This window comes from Oncorhynchus kisutch, linkage group LG4, assembly GCF_002021735.2.
Source record: "Oncorhynchus kisutch isolate 150728-3 linkage group LG4, Okis_V2, whole genome shotgun sequence".
NCBI lineage: Eukaryota > Metazoa > Chordata > Actinopteri > Salmoniformes > Salmonidae > Oncorhynchus > Oncorhynchus kisutch.
In genome coordinates this window covers 34072516-34091038 of record NC_034177.2, presented here as the reverse complement: position 1 = coordinate 34091038, position 18523 = coordinate 34072516, and the positions used below count along the sequence as shown (strand labels likewise).

General features: G+C 39.5%; 1 protein-coding gene across 1 annotated transcript in view; it reads right to left on the bottom strand.

Annotated features, from left to right (window-relative positions):
* The window catches only part of LOC109889425 (C-Jun-amino-terminal kinase-interacting protein 2-like), a 41845-nt gene extending 24884 nt beyond the window's left edge, over nt 1-16961 (bottom strand). The window contains exon 1 of the mRNA XM_020480845.2: nt 16324-16961. Within this exon, the coding sequence (XP_020336434.2) occupies nt 16324-16388 (65 nt within the window). The 5' untranslated portion in view covers nt 16389-16961. The remainder of the gene's footprint in view (nt 1-16323) is intronic.
* Between the last annotated feature and the right edge of the window lie 1562 nt (nt 16962-18523).

Sequence of the window (18523 nt, the reverse complement as noted above, 5' to 3'; positions counted from 1 at the left end):
ACGCAAGGACATTTCTAAGTGACCCCAAACTTTTTAACAGTAGTGTAGGTCCTGGATGTCAGGAAGATTGGCCCCAGTAATGTACTGGGACGTATGCACTACCCTCTGTAGCGCCTTAAGCTCAAATTCTGAGCAGTTTTCATACCAGGCGGTGATGCAATCAGTGCTCGATGGTGCAGTTGTATAACTTTGAGGATCTGGGGACCCATGCCAAATCTTTTCAGTCTCCTGAAGGCAGAAATGTGTTGTTGTGCCCTCTTCACAACTGTCTTGGTGTGTTTGGACCATGTTAGTTAGATGGTGATGTGGACACCAAGGAACCTGAAACTCTCGACCCGCTCCACTTCAGTCCCGTCGATGTTAATGGGTGCCTGTTTGGCCCACCTTTTCCTGTAGTCCATGATCAGCTCCTTTGTCTTGCTCACATTGAGGGAGAGGTTGTTGTCTGACCTCCTCCCTATAGGGTGTCTCATCGTTGTAGGTGATCATGCCTGCCACTGTTGTGTCGTCAGCAAACTTAATGATGGTGTTGGAGTCATAGTTTTCAAGCCCTGCCACATCCGACGAACGTCAGAGCCAGTGTAGTAGAATTCAATCTTAGTCCTGTATTGAAGCTTTGCCTATTTGATGGTTTGTGTAAATGCATAGCGGGATTTCTTATAAGCGTCCGGATTAGTGTTCCGCTCCTTGAAAGCAGCTCTAGTCTTTAGCTCGGTGTGGTTGTTGCCTGTAACCCATAGCTTCTGGTTGGGATATGTACATACGGTCTAGAGGTAGACATGGCCGATTAATTAGGTCCAATTTCATAACAATCAGTAATCTGCCTTTTCTGGACGCCGATTACATTGCAATCCATGAGGAAACTGCATGGCAGGCTGACCACCTGTTACGCGCTTGCAGCGTCAAAAGGACCTTGTGGCGGCAATGAGCCAAGATAAGTTGCTAGCTAGCATTAAACTTATCTTGTAAAATAAACAAATCAATCTTCACATAACCACTAGTTAAACTAGTAATATCAACCATGTGTACTGTAGTTAACTAGCTTGTCCTGAGTTGCATATAATCAATGCGGTGCCTGTTAAATATATCGAATCACAGCCTACTTCAACTTTGCCAAACGGTTGATGATTTAACAAAAGCGCATTCACGAAAAAGCACATTCGTTGCACAAATGTACCTAACCATAAACATCAATGGCTTTATTAAAATCAATACACAGCAGTATATTTTTAAACCTGCATATTTAATTAAGATAAATGCATGTTAGCAGGCAATATTAACTAGGAAAATTGTGTCACTCCTCTTGCGTTCAATGCAAGCAGAGTCAGGGTATATGCAACAGTTTGGGCCGCCTGGCTCATTGCAAACTGTGTTTCTTCCTAACAGAGACAGTAATTAATTTGCCGAAATTTTACATAACACACGTTAGATAAAATAAGGAATGGTTCTGTATTTCACTGAAAGAATAAACATTTTGTTTTCGAAATTATAGTTTCTGGATTTGACCATATTAATGACCAAAGGCTTGTATTTCTGTGTGTTCATTAAGTCTATGATTTGATAGAGCAGTCTCACCAGCTTTCATATGTTCTCATGTTCTGAGCAAGGAACTTAAACGATTGCTTTTTATTTTACATGGCACATATTGCATTTTTACTTTCTTCTCCAACACTGTGATTTTGCATTATTTAAACCAAATTGAACATGTTTCATTATTTATTTGAGACTAAATAGATTTTATGTATGTATTATATTAAGTTAAAATAGAAGGGTTCATTGTTCATTCAATATTGTTGTAATTGTCATTATTTCAAATATATATATAAAAAAAATATATAAATTGGCCGATTAATCGGTATCTGCTTTTTTTGGTCCTCCAATAATCGGTATCGGCGTTGAAAAAAATCATAATCGGTCAACCTCTAGTAGTGGGGACAAAGTCGTCAGTGCACTTATTAATGAAGCCAGTGACAGAGGTCAAATCAAATCAAACTTTATTGGACACATACACATGATTAGTAGATGTCATTTCAGGTGTAGCGAAATGCTTGTGCTTCTAGCTCCGCCAGTGCAGTTATATCTAACAAGTAATATCTAACAAATTAAACAAAATATACCCAACACTCACATCTATGCAGAAATAAATTAAGACTATATACATAAAGTTGAAGTTGGAATTTTGTGTCGAAATCCTACACGGAGCCTTCACCGTGCGCTGCCACTTTAAGAGCACTTCAGCAGTAAGGAAGGAGGAAATAAAGACAGCTCGTTCAGCTCTTTGGGGAGGAGCACTTGGTTGGCGCGACAGTTTGATTGTGTGTGCTATGCTGCAGAAGTTTGGTTTATTTTCAGCGTGTGTAGTTTATAAAGTATAACTCAATCATCGGTGTGACAGTGCTAGGTCGTGGTTGTTATCGTTTGAGACCGTGCCGGTTATGGATCGCATGGATTAGCAACAACATTGTTGCGATGCTTTGACATACAACACCATCGAACGGTCAGACAGTATACCGGCAAGCCTGAAGACCACAGCTAAGATCTCTCTTCTCCTCTTTCTCTCTCTCTCTTCCCGCTATTGTTCCAGTGCTTTACCCTGCAAGACTTTCTATTTTTCAAATGCACTTCCCATTGAAGTTCATTAGAGCTGGACTATTATTGCCCTGCCAGAAGTATTTGGGTGTATTGTTATTTGAACTGTATTGAGGTGGGGTGTACTAATAACATGTGGCCGAGAAGATTGTGGACATTTTTAAGGCCTTTGTGTCTATGAACACCCCCCACATTCATACTCTCTGCACTCCTCCACTGGAAGATAATACATATTGCAAATCCTCTGATGATGACTGGGTTCTTTCTTGTATGAAGTTGCTGTTCAATTGCTCTGCCATTTATTATTATTGTATGAGTTATTCTTGGTGGGGTTACCCCTGTGCTGTGATGTGGGTTTTATAGGGTGTGTATTCTCTTTTCTCACACTGGCTATCTGGTAAACAGGCTACACTCTAGGCAGTGTCTTCTGCTGATGTGTGTGGGTCTGGTAGTGGTACTCTCTCTATTCTACTCTTTTCCTTTCGGCATGGTTAATACCTGCCTGGTGCCCGAACAAAATCTTTATCTTTACCCCTCAAATACAGCTACAAGTTTACATACACTTAGGTTGGAGTCATTTAAAACTTGTATTTCAAACCCCTTAACAAATTTCTTGTTATCAAACTATAGTTTTGGTAAGTCGGTTAGGACATCTACTTTGTGCATGACAAAAGTAATTCTTCCAATTGTTTACAGACAGATTATTTCACAGTATCACAATTCCAGTGGGTCAGAAGTTTACATACACCAAGTTGACTGTGCCTTTAAACAGCTTGGAAAATTTCAGAAAATGATGTCATGGCTGTAGAAGCTTCTGATGAGCTAATTGACATCATTTGAGTCAATTGAAGGTGTACCTGTGGATGTATTTCAAGGCCTACCTTCAAACTCAGTGCCTCTTTGCTTGACATCATGGGAAAATCAACCAATCGACCTCCACAGGTCTGGTTCATCCTTGGGAGCAATTTCCAAACGCCTGGAGGTACCACGTTCATCTGTACAAACAATAGTACGCACGTATAAACACCATGGGACCACGCAGCCATCATACCGCTCAGGAAGGAGACACGTTCTTTTCAACGCCGATACTGATTATTGGAGGACCAAAAAAAGCAAATACTGATTAAATAGGCCAATTTATATAAATTACAAATATATATTTGTAATAATGACAATTCCAACAATACTCAATGAACCATTCTGTTTTAACTTAATATAATAAGTAAAATCTATTTATTCTCAAATAAATGATACATGTTCAATTTGGTTTAAATAATGCAAAACTGAAGAACACCATCCCAACCGTGAAGCACGGTGTGGCAGCATGTTGTGGGGGTGCTTTGCTGCAGGAGGGATTGGTTCACTTCGCAAAATAGATGGCATCATGGGGTTGGAAAATTTAAAATATTGAAGCAACATCTCAAGACATCAGTCAGGAAGTTAAAGCTTGGTCGCAAATGGGTCTTCCAAATAGACAATGACCTCAAGCATACTTCCAAAGTTGTGGCAAAATGGCTTAAGGACACCAAAGTCAAGGTATTGGAGTGGCAATCACAAACCCTTACCTCAATACCAAAGAAAATGTGTGGGCAGAACTGAAAAAGGTTTGTAGGCCTTGCTCGCACACGCTAAGTTACACAAGCTCTGTCAGGAGGAATGGGCCAAAATTCACCAACTTATTGTGGGAAGCTTGTGGAAGGCTACATGAAACATTTGACCCAAGTTAAACAATTTAAAGGCAATTCTACCAAATACTAATTGAGTGTATATAAACTTCTGACGCACTGGGAATGTGAAATAAAAGCTGAAATGAATTACTCTCTCTTCTGACATTTCACATTCTTAAAATAAAGTGGTGATACTACCTGACCTAGGACAGGGAATTCTTACCAGGATTAAATGTCCAGAAATTGTGAAACTGAGTTTAAATGTATTTGGCTAAGGTGTATGTAAACTTCCGACTTCAACTGTATGGACGAGCGATGTCAGAGCGGAACAGACTGATACCGTAGAATAGTATAGAATACAGTATATACATATGAGATGAGTAATGCCAGATCTGTAAACATTATTAAAGCGACTAGTGTTCAATTCCTTAAAGTGGCCAGTGATTTCTAGTCTATGCCTATATTGTGTTAGTGAAGGCTGTTTAACAGTCTGCTGGCCTTAAGATTGAAAAACGGCTTCTGTCTCTCAGTCCCAGCTTTGATGCAGCTGTACTGACAGCGGGGTGAACAGGCAGTGGCTCAGGTGGTTGATGTCCTTGTTGATCTTTTTGGCCTTCCTGTCACATCGGGTGCTGTAGGTGCCCTGAAGGGCGGGCAGTTTGCCCCCGGTAATGTGTTGGGCAGACCGCACCACCCTTTGGAGAGCCTTAAATTGTACACCCAAGGTTGGCTACTGCCCCTTTAAAAGCTAGAACAGATTTTGTACCCTATGTTGTGATTCTCAAAGCGGCGCGGGCAGTGTGGTCAGCATGTTGCGTTTTTACGATATCGATTTTGACTTTGTAGCTGTGGTAACTAGTGACAACAGCAAAGTAACCAAACAGGTTGACCACAATACCTATGTTGCGTGCATGAGCATTGCAAAATGAATGTACACATACAGGTAATTGAATTGTTGCATTGACATTGCTCGCGAGGCATAGCCAGGTGCTAAAATAGAACTTGGTTCTATTTGTGACACTTGATGCAATGCAAGTCCCGTCTCTCCCATCTCCTCATTGGTTTTTAGGAGCATATACCCACGTAGGTGTTTGAAAGATGAACTGAGGTCCACACTCCAGTCCAGTTGGTTGTGGTAAAATACCATAAAGTTGGTTGCCAACCACCATATAAAGTCCAAAGAAGAAGCCTGAAGGAGGAGAAATTACTACAAATGAACTCAGTTGACCATTTTATCTGTGGAATAATTGTCAGAGTAGAGGACCTTGTGCATTTCAGGTAAAATAACAACCCAATGTTTATCACAGGACAAATTGGCAAGCAACAGCAAGATAGCTAGCTAAATTGCCATACATGTTTAACGCTTTCGACCTGTCCCAAATTAATATAGTTTGAGTTGGTTTTGATATTTAAACCTGTGTGTCCTGATTGAGCCTGATGTAGGTGGACAAAAATCAACATCCGGGGATGGCGCACTCGGACACACGCACTCTCGCTCCCGGTCTTGTCAGCATGTTAGACTACACACACTGAGCATTCACAGGTGATAGTCACCCATCAGACTAATCTAAATAAAAACTAATTTCACACATGATTTAGTATATGTAAAGACTGTTAAATTTAGAATGGGCCATTATTATGCTCCTGTTGGAAGAGGGGCAGGGGAAATAAGTCATGTATGCACTTAAATAGCGAATGGCGGACGCCATTCCCACGGTTCATTTTCATGCCAGCCAGGTAGGCAGGCTACTCCGATTGTAAAGCAAAGCAATCTGCTTAGTATTAGGATTGTTGAGAAATACATTTAGCGTATAGAAAGCTGTTTGTTTCCTCTTTTTAAGAGGCCATCAACTCTGTTCTCACGCAATTGCATAACCTATAGTAAATTTTGCGCAACATGAGCTCATGAAGTGTTCGATTTGATTTTCTAATGCATTTGTATTGATGCCAGAGTGATTAGAGGATTACAGGAGCGCAGACTACCAGGCCAGTGGTGATGCCATTAGTGACTACCAGGCCATTTGATAGCCTACTATTGTCCATCAGCGGCATCAGAGCACAGTTTTGGAGAAGCCTAGTTACCATGACTAAACAATCACATGGAATTTGACTGCGGTCATGACTCATCAACGCAGATGTGGCAGTAACACGGCCACTGTAACAGCCCAAGGCGTGGCATGTGTGTTGCTAATGGGATTGCAGTCTACACTCTTAGCTCCTTTTTTTCTATCTAGAACCTAAAAGGGTTCTTCGGCTGTCCCCATAGGAGCACCCTTTGAAGAACCCTTTCGGGTTTCAGGCAAAACCCCTTTAGGTTCCAGGTAGAACGCTTGGAACCAAAAAGGGTTATCCTATGGGGACAACTAAAGAACCCTTTCGTAACCCTTTTTTCTAAGTGTGTAGCTAGCTCTCAATTCTGGGAGGTGAATCTAGCGCTGCCAGGTCTCTAAGGAGTCCAACTCCACTCATGATTCCAGAACTCCACTCAGGAGGAGCAGCCTTAGAATAGAATGAACAATAGAATTAGTCCTGTGTATTCTTCTAAATTCTAATCATCAAAAGGGGGGGTGGCTCCTTTCAGCTCCACTCCCACTTTCTTTCTGTAAGAGATTCCTGGTGATGTAGATGACTAATGACTCATCCCACTGGGCAAATATTGGTTGAATCAATATGTCAGCGTAATTTGTCAACCTTATGTGACGTGGAATCTTTTAAAAAATACATTGGATTTGAAAAAGTTATTATAAAAATCATCAACTGTTGTTTTAAGGGTGAAATTTCAATCACAGGATTCTGGTCATCATGTAAACTACATTTCAACAAAATATGTTTGAATTTTTACCTATAAAAAAAAACAGATCTTCTATGTCATATCCACAATCAGAAAAAAAACATTAGGCTAGACAGAACCCCCTACTGGAGAATTGATTTACAGCTACCATTTGGCCTTCCATCCAGGGTTTTAACCAATCCCAGTCCTGCATAGCTATGAAATTTGACAGACTATTACCAATGAGATGTCATGAGAATCATTGTTGAGAGATCTCCACTTAAACTAAGTAGATTCACTGTTGCTATTGAAGTCATTCCAAAGGGTAGGTTTAACAGATCAAATGAAATGTGACCATACTTTATCACTCATTATCAACGATGCTATTTCAGCCTATATAGCATTTGCAAAGTCATCAACCGCTATTGTTTCAATTCAACATAAAATAGACAATACAATAGGCCTAAGGTTTCAAGCTCTGGTTGATTTAAAATGTCATGATATTGAATTGTGTTTGGTTGTCAATGCAACCAAATATCAACATTTGAAGGAGATGGAACTATCCAAGCAGAAGATACATCTGTATCACTGACTTAGTCTGGCTTTAATTGCACTTTGTCTACAAATTAATAATTGATATGTTGGATTCAAATCTCCATCTCAACCAACATTTTTAATTAAGGAATAGGTATAAATCAAATCAAACTTTATTTAAAGTGCATTTCAAGTTAGATTTTTTATTTAGTCCTATTCTTTAACATCGATTTTTGGTTGAGATGGAGACCAACATATGATGAATCCAACATGTAATTTATTAAATTTGTAGACAGACTGGAATTAAAGCCAGCCAGTAAGTGGCACAGATGGAACTATCCAAGTAGAAGATAAATATCTGTCAAATGTTGATATTTGGTTGCATTGAAACACAAATCAATGTCACTTTTGAAATATAATAAATAGCCTGCAGGGGAAAAAAAGTGTTGGAAAAAAAGGGAAGCGCTGCTAAGGTACACAATAGTAGGTGTTGGTAGACAGAAGGTACACTTTGATAAAAGGTGTAAATCGGTCATCAAAAAGAAAGGAACAAGGCACTCCTCATAATTAATCAAAATGCCTTAATTTGTATGGCATGTTCAATGGAAACAAAGTTTTAAAATTGACACGTTTTGGCTGCATGGCCTTCGTCAGGGAGTACAAAATAATAAATAGACTAACTTGTCGACAAGTTAACAAATTATATGTTGGATTCACGTCTCCCAACAAGTTTAAGAATAGGATTAAGCCAGTGGCTCAGATTGAACTATCCAAGCAGTAGGTATATCTAAAATGTTGATGACCCCTCCTGTCTCAGCCTCCAGTATTTATGCTGCAGTAGTTTGTGTCGGGGGGCTGGGGTCAGTTTGTTATATCTGGAGTACTTCTCCTGTCCTATTCGGTGTCCTGTGTGAATCTAAGTGTGCGTTCTCTAATTCTCTCCTTCTCTCTTTCTTTCTCTCTCTCGGAGGACCTGAGCCCTAGGACCATGCCCCAGGACTACCTGACATGATGACTCCTTGCTGTCCCCAGTCCACCTGGCCATGCTGCTGTTCCAGTTTCAACTGACCTGAGCCCTAGGACCATGCCCCAGGACTACCTGACATGATGACTCCTTGCTGTCCCCAGTCCACCTGGCCATGCTGCTGCTCCAGTTTCAACTGTTCTGCCTTATTATTATTCGACCATGCTGGTCATTTATGAACATTTGAACATCTTGGCCATGTTCTGTTATAATCTCCACCCGGCACAGCCAGAAGAGGACTGGCCACCCCACATAGCCTGGTTCCTCTCTAGGTTTCTTCCTAGGTATTGGCCTTTCTAGGGAGTTTTTCCTAGCCACCGTGCTTCTACACCTGCATTGCTTGCTGTTTGGGGTTTTAGGCTGGGTTTCTGTACAGCACTTTGAGATATCAGCTGATGTACGAAGGGCTATATAAATAAATTTGATTTGATATTTGGTTGTATTGTCAACCAAATACAATTCAATATTACTTGCGTAATACAGCAAAAAGCCTCAAGTTAAGGCTATCTTACAAATTAATGTAACATTCATCCTTAAAATGAGTAACACATCCATGGCCACATTTTGCAGTTACTGTATACTTTTCTTCTTATGTAAACATATAGGAAGAAATACTGATACCAACAGGCTGATACCAACAGACTCGGAGACCATTTCTATCTACAAGCCATCAGACTGCTGTACACTTGAACTGGACTGACCACCTGCTAGGATTCTCTGCACCTTAGCACACATGCACTCACTCATATGCATACACCCACACACACATCACAACTGCTGCTACCAGAATCCTATTACATTGCTCAGTTTATACACTGTCCCCATCCCTCAATACACAAGTAAATATTGGACTATATAAAAAAAAGTGTGCAGGTTCAAGGTAGCATGCTTAGTTCGTCACAGGTCTGTGTAGCGCTTCGCAATTGCTGTAATAATCTGTGCAGAACCACAACGGAATTGATCACTTGCGTCATGTACTTTTAATATAATCTCAACTGCAATCCAGGTCATTTGGTTCTGCTATTAGATGAAGCATAGCAATAACACATTAATCTGTTGTTGGAATGAACAAAATATCTGATATTGTATTTTCATTTGATCTTTGCCGTGCTTTTACATGGTTGAAAGCGCATTGATAGACATTTTGGTGACAACAAAAATCCGACATTGCTTTTCCAATGGAATTTGGTTGTGCTTTTAAATGGTTGAAAGAATAGTGATAACATTGAAAATTCAATTCATGTTTGGCTGACTTTTTGAGTGGGTGAGTGCCTTCAGAAAGTATTCACACCCCTTGACCTTTTCCACATTTTATTGTATCACAGGCTGAATTTAAAACCGATTAAATAAAATATTTTTTTGACACTGACCTACACACATTACCCCATAATGTCAAAGTGTAATTATGTTTAGTGAAAAAAATTGAAATGAATAAAATAGCTAAAGCTAAAATGTCTTGAGTCACTAAGTATTCAACCCTTTTGTTATGAAAAGCCTCAAATTCAGGATTAAAGAAAAAATTGCATAACAAATCACATAATAAGTTTCATGGACTCACTGTGTGCAATAAGTGTTTAACATGATTTTTGAATGACTACCTCATCTCTGTACCCCACACATACAATTATCTGTAAGGTCTCTCAGTCGAGCAGTGAATTTCAAACACAGATTCAACCACAAAGACCAGGGAGGTTTTCCAATGCCTTGCAAAGAACGGAACATATTGGTGGATGAAATAAAAAATAAATCCCTTTGAGCATGGTGAAGTTATTTATTACACACTTTGGATGGTGTATTAATACACCCTGATACAAGCGTCCTTCCTAACTCGGTTGCCGGAGAGGAAGGAAACCACTCAAGGATTTTACAATGAAGAAAATGTTGACTTCAAAACAGTAAGAGTTTAATTGCTGTGATAAGAGAAAAGAGGATGGATCAACAACATTGTAGTTACTTCACAATAATAACCTAATTGTAAAAAGGAAGCCTGTACAGAATAAAAATATTCCAAACATGCATCCTGTTTGCAACAAGGCACTAAAGTAATTAGAGGTCGACCGACTATGATTTTTCAATACCGATATTGGAGGACCAAAAGAAGCCGATACCAATTAACCGGACAATTTTTTTATTTAATATATGAACACTTATTTTAACTTAATCTAATACATACATTAAATTGATTTAGTCTCAAATAAATAATTAAACATGTTCAATTTGGTTTAAATAATGCAAAATCACAGTGTTGGAGAAGAAAGTTAAATATATGCTATGTAAAAAAGCTAATGTTTAAGTTCCTTGCTCAGAACATGAGAACTTATGAAAGCTGGTGGTTCCTTTTAACATGAGGTCTTCAATATTCACAGTTAAGAAGTTTTTGGTTGTAGTTATTATAGGAATTATAGGACTATTTCTCTCTATACCATTTGTATTTCATATACATTTGACTATTGGATGTTCTTATAGGCACTTTAGTATTGCCAGCCTAATCTCGGGAGTGAATAGGCTTGAAGTCATAAACAGCACTGTGCTTCAAGCATTGCTAAGAGCTGCTGGCAAATGCAGGAAAGTGCTGTTTGAATGAATGCTTACGAGCCTGCTGCTGCCTACCACCGCTCAGTCAGACTGCTCTATCAAATTCTAGACTTAATTATAATATAATAAACACACAGAAATACAAGCCTTAGGTCATTAAAATGGTCAAATACAGAAAATATCATTTCGAAAACAAAACATTTATTCTTTCAGTGAAATACGGAACCATTCTGTATTTAATCAAATGGGTGGCATCAATAAGTCTAAATAGGACCTCACACACACACACCCCCCCATTTAAGAATAAAGTTAATGTTGGAATACATGAAGTGACATGGGCAACATTAACAAAAGTAAGGCTTTATGGATGTTATAGAGGAACCATATGTTTCAGAGTTTATGCTCAAACTGAATCCATGAAAATAATACCTACATGTGTCTAATATTAGATCCATAACTGAATCTGCTACTTCATGGGGTTTGAAACAGAATAGTATCATAATCTAACATTTCTGTTCATATTATCACCTAGTCATATTTTATCATGTTTTTCCAATTGAAGAGAAATGTATGTGGCAACAGCCTAGCAGTGGATTAGAGGTGAAGGCTGCATCTTTAAGAATGCATCAAATCTAGAAATGCCTGACAGAGAACGCACATGTAGATCTATACTGCGTTAAACTAAGCTTATACTGTGCTGCTTCAAAGTATGTGAACCACTTGTGCAATTACAGATTTATTTTAGTTTCTACCATGAAATCTTAATTTAATCAGAAACAGTCTTTTTGATCTGACATAACAGGTCTATATTTACCAATACCATATGTTGGTGTACAGGAAATCATGTGTGTAGTAGAAAAACAACATTAAAAAGGAATTGGTGCAGGTGCAAAAATAAGTGAACCCCGGGTTGCATTGATTAAATCAAGTAGGTAAGTAGAATCCAGTGGGGAAATAATTTGGTACCAAATGAACCAATCAAAGGGGAGAGAGTTAGGAAAGTGTTTGAGCGGGACTAAGAAACCTGAGCTGTGTTCAAATACCCATACTAACATACTGTATGCTACAAAGATCGTACTTTTTGGAGAAATGTCCTCTGGTCTGATATAAACAAATTAGAGGTCGACCGATGTATGATTTTTCAACGCCGATACCGATTATTGGAGGCCCAAAAAAGCCGATGCCGATTAATCGGCCGATTTAAATAAAAAATATAAAAAATGTATTTGTAATAATGACAATACTGAATTAACACTTATTTTAACTTAATATAATACATCAATAAATTCAATTTAGCCTCAAGTAGATAATGAAACATGTTCAATTTGGTTTAAATAATGCAAAAACAAAGTATTGGAGAAGAACGTAAAAGTGCAATATGTGCTATGTAAGAAAGCTAACGTTTCAGTTCCTTGCTCAGAACATGAGCACATATGAAAGCTGGTAGTTCCTTTTAACATGAGTCTTCAATATTCCCAGGTAAGAAGTTTTAGGTTGTAGTTATTATAGGACTATTTCCCTCTATACCATTTGTATTTCATTAACCTTTAACTATTTGATGTTCTTATAGGCACTTTAGTATTGCCAGTGTAACAGTATAGCTTCCGTCCCTCTCCTCGCTCCTCCCTGGGCTCGAACCAGCAACACAACGATCACAGCCACCACATCGAAGCAGCGTTACTCATGCAGAGCAAGGGAAACAACCACTCCAAGGCTCAGAGCGAGTGAAGTTTGAAACGCTATTAGCGTGCGCTAACTAGCCAGCCATTTCACTTCGGTTACACCAGCCTCATCTCGGGAGTTGATAGGTTTGATGTCATAAACAGCGCAATGCTTAACGCACAACAAAGAGCTGCTGGCAAAATGCACGAAAGTGCTGTTTGAATGAATGTTTACGCGCCTGCTTCTGCCTACCACCGCTCAGTCAGATTATATGCAACACAGGATAAATAATAGATCATATCTAGTAATATCATCAACCATGTGTAGTTAACTAGTGATTATGATTGTTTTTTATAAGATAAGTTTAATGCTAGCTAGCAACTTACCTTGGCTTACTGCATTTGCGTAACAGGCAGTCTCCTTGTGGAGTGCAACGAGAGAGAGGCAGGTCGTTACTGCGTTGGACTAGTTAACTGTAAGGCTGCAAGATTGGCTGCCCCGAGCTGACAAGGTGAAAATCTGTCTTTCTGCCCCTGAACGAGGCAGTTGGCCTAGGAACGCCAAGGTTGTCATTGAAAATAAGAAGTGTTCTTAACTGACTTGCCTAGTTAAATAAAGATTAAATAAAAGGTGTAAAAAATTTATAAATAAAAAATACAAATCTGCGCTCAAAAATACCGATTTCCGATTGTTATGAAAACTTAATCGGCCCTAATTAATCGGCCATTCTAATTAATCGGCCAACCTCTAAAACAAATAGAACTGTTTGGCCATAATGACCATCATTATGTTTGGAGGAAAAGGGGGATGCTTGCAAGCTGAAGAACACCATTCCAACCGTGAAGCACGGGGGTGGCAGCATCATGTTGTGGGGGTGCTTGGCTGCAGGAGGGACTGGTGCCCTTCACAAAATAGATGGCATCACGAGGGAGGAAAATTATGTGGATATATTGAAGCAACATCTCAAGACATCAGTCATGAAGTTAAATGGACAATGATACCAAGCATACTTCAAAAGTTGTGGCAAAATGGCTTAAGGAGAACAAAGTCTAGGTATTGGAGTGGCCATCACAACACCCTCAATACCATAGAAAATATGTGGGCAGAACTGAAAAAACGTGTGCGAGCAAGGAGGCCTACAAACCTGACTCAGTTACACCAGCGCTGTCAGGAGGAATGGGCCAAAAATTCACCCAAGTTATTGTGGGAAAATTGTGGAAGCCTACCTGAAACGTTTGACACAAGTTAAACAATTTAAAGGCAATGCTACCAAATACTAATTGAGTGTATGTAAACTTCTGACCCACTGGGAAAGTGATGAAAGAAATACAAATAATTCTCTCTACTATTATTGTGACATTTCACATTCTTAAAATAAAGTGGTGATCCTAACTGACCTAAGATGGGGAATTTTTACTAGTATTAAATGTCAGGAACTGTGAAAAACTGAGTTAATGTATTTGTCTAAGGTGTATGTAAACATGCGACTTCAACTGTAGTTAATATACTGCCTGGCAAGTTTAATGTATTAGTAGCCAACTAACGTTAGGTAACTAGCTAATATACCAGTACATACTGCTGTAATGCTATGCGGTTCATAAGGATAGCGTAGCTAACAAATATTCAGCCAACATAATGTGTAACGTGACTTATTTGAAAAAGCATTACTTGATTAAATGTTTCAACATTTTCTTAACATTTGTCATAATTAGTTAATTAAAGCAAGAATTTGTATCCGCTCTCGACGGACTTCACATGCATATTTTCCTCCATTTTCTTCAAATCTGAAAAGTTATGACACGCCCATTTTCTGAAGAATTGCATTATGGTCCCTAAAAGCATAGAAATAGTGTCTGGGGAAGGCTATAAAATCATCTAAAAAAAAGGTTTGAGCTCAGTTCACTGTGAGGCTAATAATTTACAAATGGAGAGCATTTAACATGACAGCAATTCAGTCTAGAAGTGGACTCTCTTCCAAATGATCCCCCAAAGTCACAAGAACAATAATAAATCAGGTAAAAGCCAATCCAAACATATAATTTACAGATTTGCAGACCTCCCTTGCTGCATCTCAGGTAACTGTGCATTCTTCAACAAGGAAAAACACTGAATCACAATGGGAGGGTTGTTAGGAAGAAGCCTCTGCTGTCAAAAAAGAACCAAACTGGTCGTCTTAACTGCCAGAGTCCAATTGACCTTTTTGGTGGTGAAAACACTGCCTATCACCAAAATAACCTTATCCCAACAGTCACGCATTGTGGTGGGAATGTCAAGATCTGGGGCTGCTTTTCCTCCTCTGGACATGGATGATCCACATCATTAAGGGAACCATGAATTCTGAGGTATACCAGGAGATTCTTGAACAGAACATCAATCCATCAGCTGGGACGAAAATGGGTCTTCCTACAAGGCAATGAGTCAAAGCATTCAAGGAAATCTACCAAAGAATGGCTCAGGAGAAAGACAATGTGTTTTGCATTGGCCAAGTCAAAGTCCTGACCTAAATCCAATTGAGATGCTGTGGCAGGACCTGAAGCAATGCAGTTCATGTCAGACACCCCTCAAACCTCACTCACTTGGCTGAGCTCTGTAAGGACTGGGCAAAAATTCCTCAAAACAGATGTCAGGGACTGATTACTGGCTATAGGAGACGTTTACTCCAAGTTATCGCTGCTAATGGAGGTGCCACAAGCTATTGACTGAAGGGGTTCACATATTTTTGCACACATCAAATCTGAATTTCTGTTAAATAAACAATATATATTTTTGGTTTCTGTCATTTACTTGGAATGTTTTGGGGTTTAGATAAGGATTGTATATGCTTATGTTAATATGTTATAGCAAAATAATGACCAGCCCTGTAGGGTTCACGTGTTTTCAAGCAGCACCCCACCACCCTAAACCATGAACACAGACCTGAAGTGTTAAACTATCCAATCAACAATAGGTGGATACACATTGTGGCTATTGATATGAAAGGAAAAGTGTAATCTTATAGCCTATTGTAACTGAGCTCACAGCACCCATTTCGGGCTATGTTTGTCTCAACAGGGCGTGGGCCTCATTCCCTCCGCCTCTGAGGTAATTGAATCTGAGCTGGAGAATGCGCCAGCCAGGCGGGCAAACGACATGACCGCCAAAAATCTATATATTGTCCTCTCTGTGAACATTCCTCCTCTCTCCCCTTTGCTCTTAAAGGCAGTTATGTGTTGTGTATAGCTCAATGGTATTTTCTAAACGAACTCACATCAAGCGAGAGACAAAAACATAAGCAACCAACACAGCATCAGCTACGAGCTGCACGTAGTGATACACCTATATAACGACGTAGAGCAGCATCATCAGCATTCAATAGTCCTATATGTCTCATGTTGATAATAATACAATGCGGTAATATGAACAAAACTGGCAAACATACTAACGGTTCACCCCATCCTCGCACATCCGCCTGTATCACCTCCTCCCTTCAGTATTGAGCGCTCGATGATAGCCTACCAGCCCAGCCACCCTTCATTGCTCCGTCTGCGGGTTTGATGTCTTACCTGCAGCCTGGAGGAGAGAGGGAGTGGAAGGTGGAGAGTGAGAACATCTCATCCCTGTCCGCCATCTTCCTCCAGAAACGACTCGAAGTGACTGCAGATAAACACTGAGGGAGCGCAGTCCATTCACAACCGCGGAGCGCGACAGACGGACGCAATACGGACAACGCGGTTTCTCTCTTTCCCTCCCTCTTTCCTACTCCCACGCTGTTAAAGATGCTCCTGGCCTCGACCTAGCCAAATCAGATACACGTACTCAACATCACCATCAAATCTGACTTGAGCTGCTATCCACTCTACGACCCGGAAATGGCAGCGAACAGAGAAAAATAACAATGCGGTAATCACAAAAACAAATCGTATCTGCCCCCGATGCGGCCAGCCCAGCCAGCCAGCCTGTCACACACACGCAGACTGCCTTGTCAAATATATGCTGTTGTGATGTTGCCTGTGAAACAAAGCAGCGGTGCAGAGAGGGGAGGTTTGGGGGGTGATAAGTGCCAGAATTACGCCTCGTGAAGCTACTGATACGTCTTACCAAGTCACCTAATGTCTTCCTAGCGCCATAAAATACCACCATGAATTAACATGGATGTCAATGGAGCCAATTTTTTTCTACAGCATCAAACTGTTAACGACACAGACACATGACATAGTGTTCACATCCTGTGCCAGTTGAACTGCTTAAAAACGTCTACATGTGTTAAGGGTTAGTGTTAGTTTATTTGTCTGTTTAGTTTATTATTAATGATGTCACCATGAACGCCTTACAAACATGTACATGATTTTGTAAAAAATATTTTAATTGCCAGATTAATCCATTTCATTTGTTGATTTAGCTAAAGTAGGCATATCACATTATTACAAAAATTATTAGGCTAGTTGATATCGCAGCCAGCCACCATTACTGTGTAGATGATGCCTATTTCTCACATCAATATAGACAAGGGCTTCTTTGTTGGAGGTAGCCCAATTAAAAAAATAAGAGGTAGCCTAGGTCTCTAGTGGTGAATTCAACTCCGACTTCAGTGCATTCAAGACAACTGGAAACTAAAAAAAAAAACGAGCTCAGACTGGGATGATTTTTTTTTGAACGGTCATCCAACTCAGAATTCCAATTCAGAAACTCTGGCATTCTTTATTTGCCCTGAAAATTGCAGATGGCATGATTTTACCTTGTTTTTTTACCCAGAGTTCCCAGTTTACCAGTTTAACAGACACAATCAGTCACCATGCAATCCTTAGGCTATACATTTCTGTGGAGATGTCTTATGGTTAAAAGAAGGACTTGAATTGAGGGGCTAATTGAGGATATAGGCCTAACCCCTGTTATGGAGTCAGGCAAAAAACATATGCTACCTCTTGTTTGCTTATCCTCAGAAAAAATAATGGACCAGAATATATAAAGCGATCTAGGCTACCACAATTATTAACTCCACAATTATTTCCGCATAGTCTACAAGCCTATCAAAGGTCTTGCTCAGCCTCAACATCACAGGAAAATGTGGTTGGTTTATTAAATGCTCCGCAATGTAGAATATTAGTGGTAGGTTATGCTTACCGCAAAAGACCAGAAATCTAGAATCGGTATGGGTCAATGCATAAACCAAACAGTTTAACAGATAACAACTTTTTATTCAGGAGAATCGCATTGAATCATGCTATTTCATCTCAAGACATCAGTCATGAAGTTAAAGCTTGATCGCAAATGGGTCTTCCAAATGGACAATGACCCCAAGCATACTTCCAAAGTTGTGGCAAAATGGCTTAATTAAGGACAACAAAGGCAAGGTATTGGAGTGGCCATCATAAAGCACTGACCTCAATCCTATAGAAAATGTGTGGGCAGAACTGAAAATGCGTGTGCGAGTAATGAGGCCTACAAACCTGACTCAGTTACACCAGCTCTGTCAGGAGGAATGGTCCAAAATTCACCCAACTTATTGTGGGAAGCTTGTGGAAAGCTACCTGAAACATTTGACCCAAATTAAACAATTTAAGGGCAATGCTACCAAATACTAATTGAGTGTATGTTCATGAAAGAAATAAAAGCTTAAATAAATAATTCTTCACATTCTTAAAATAAAGTGGTGATACTACCTGACCTAAAACAGGGAATTTTTACTGGGATTAAATGTCCGAAATTGTGAAAAACTGCGTTTAAATGTAGTTGGCTAAGGTGTATGTAAACTTCCGACTTCAA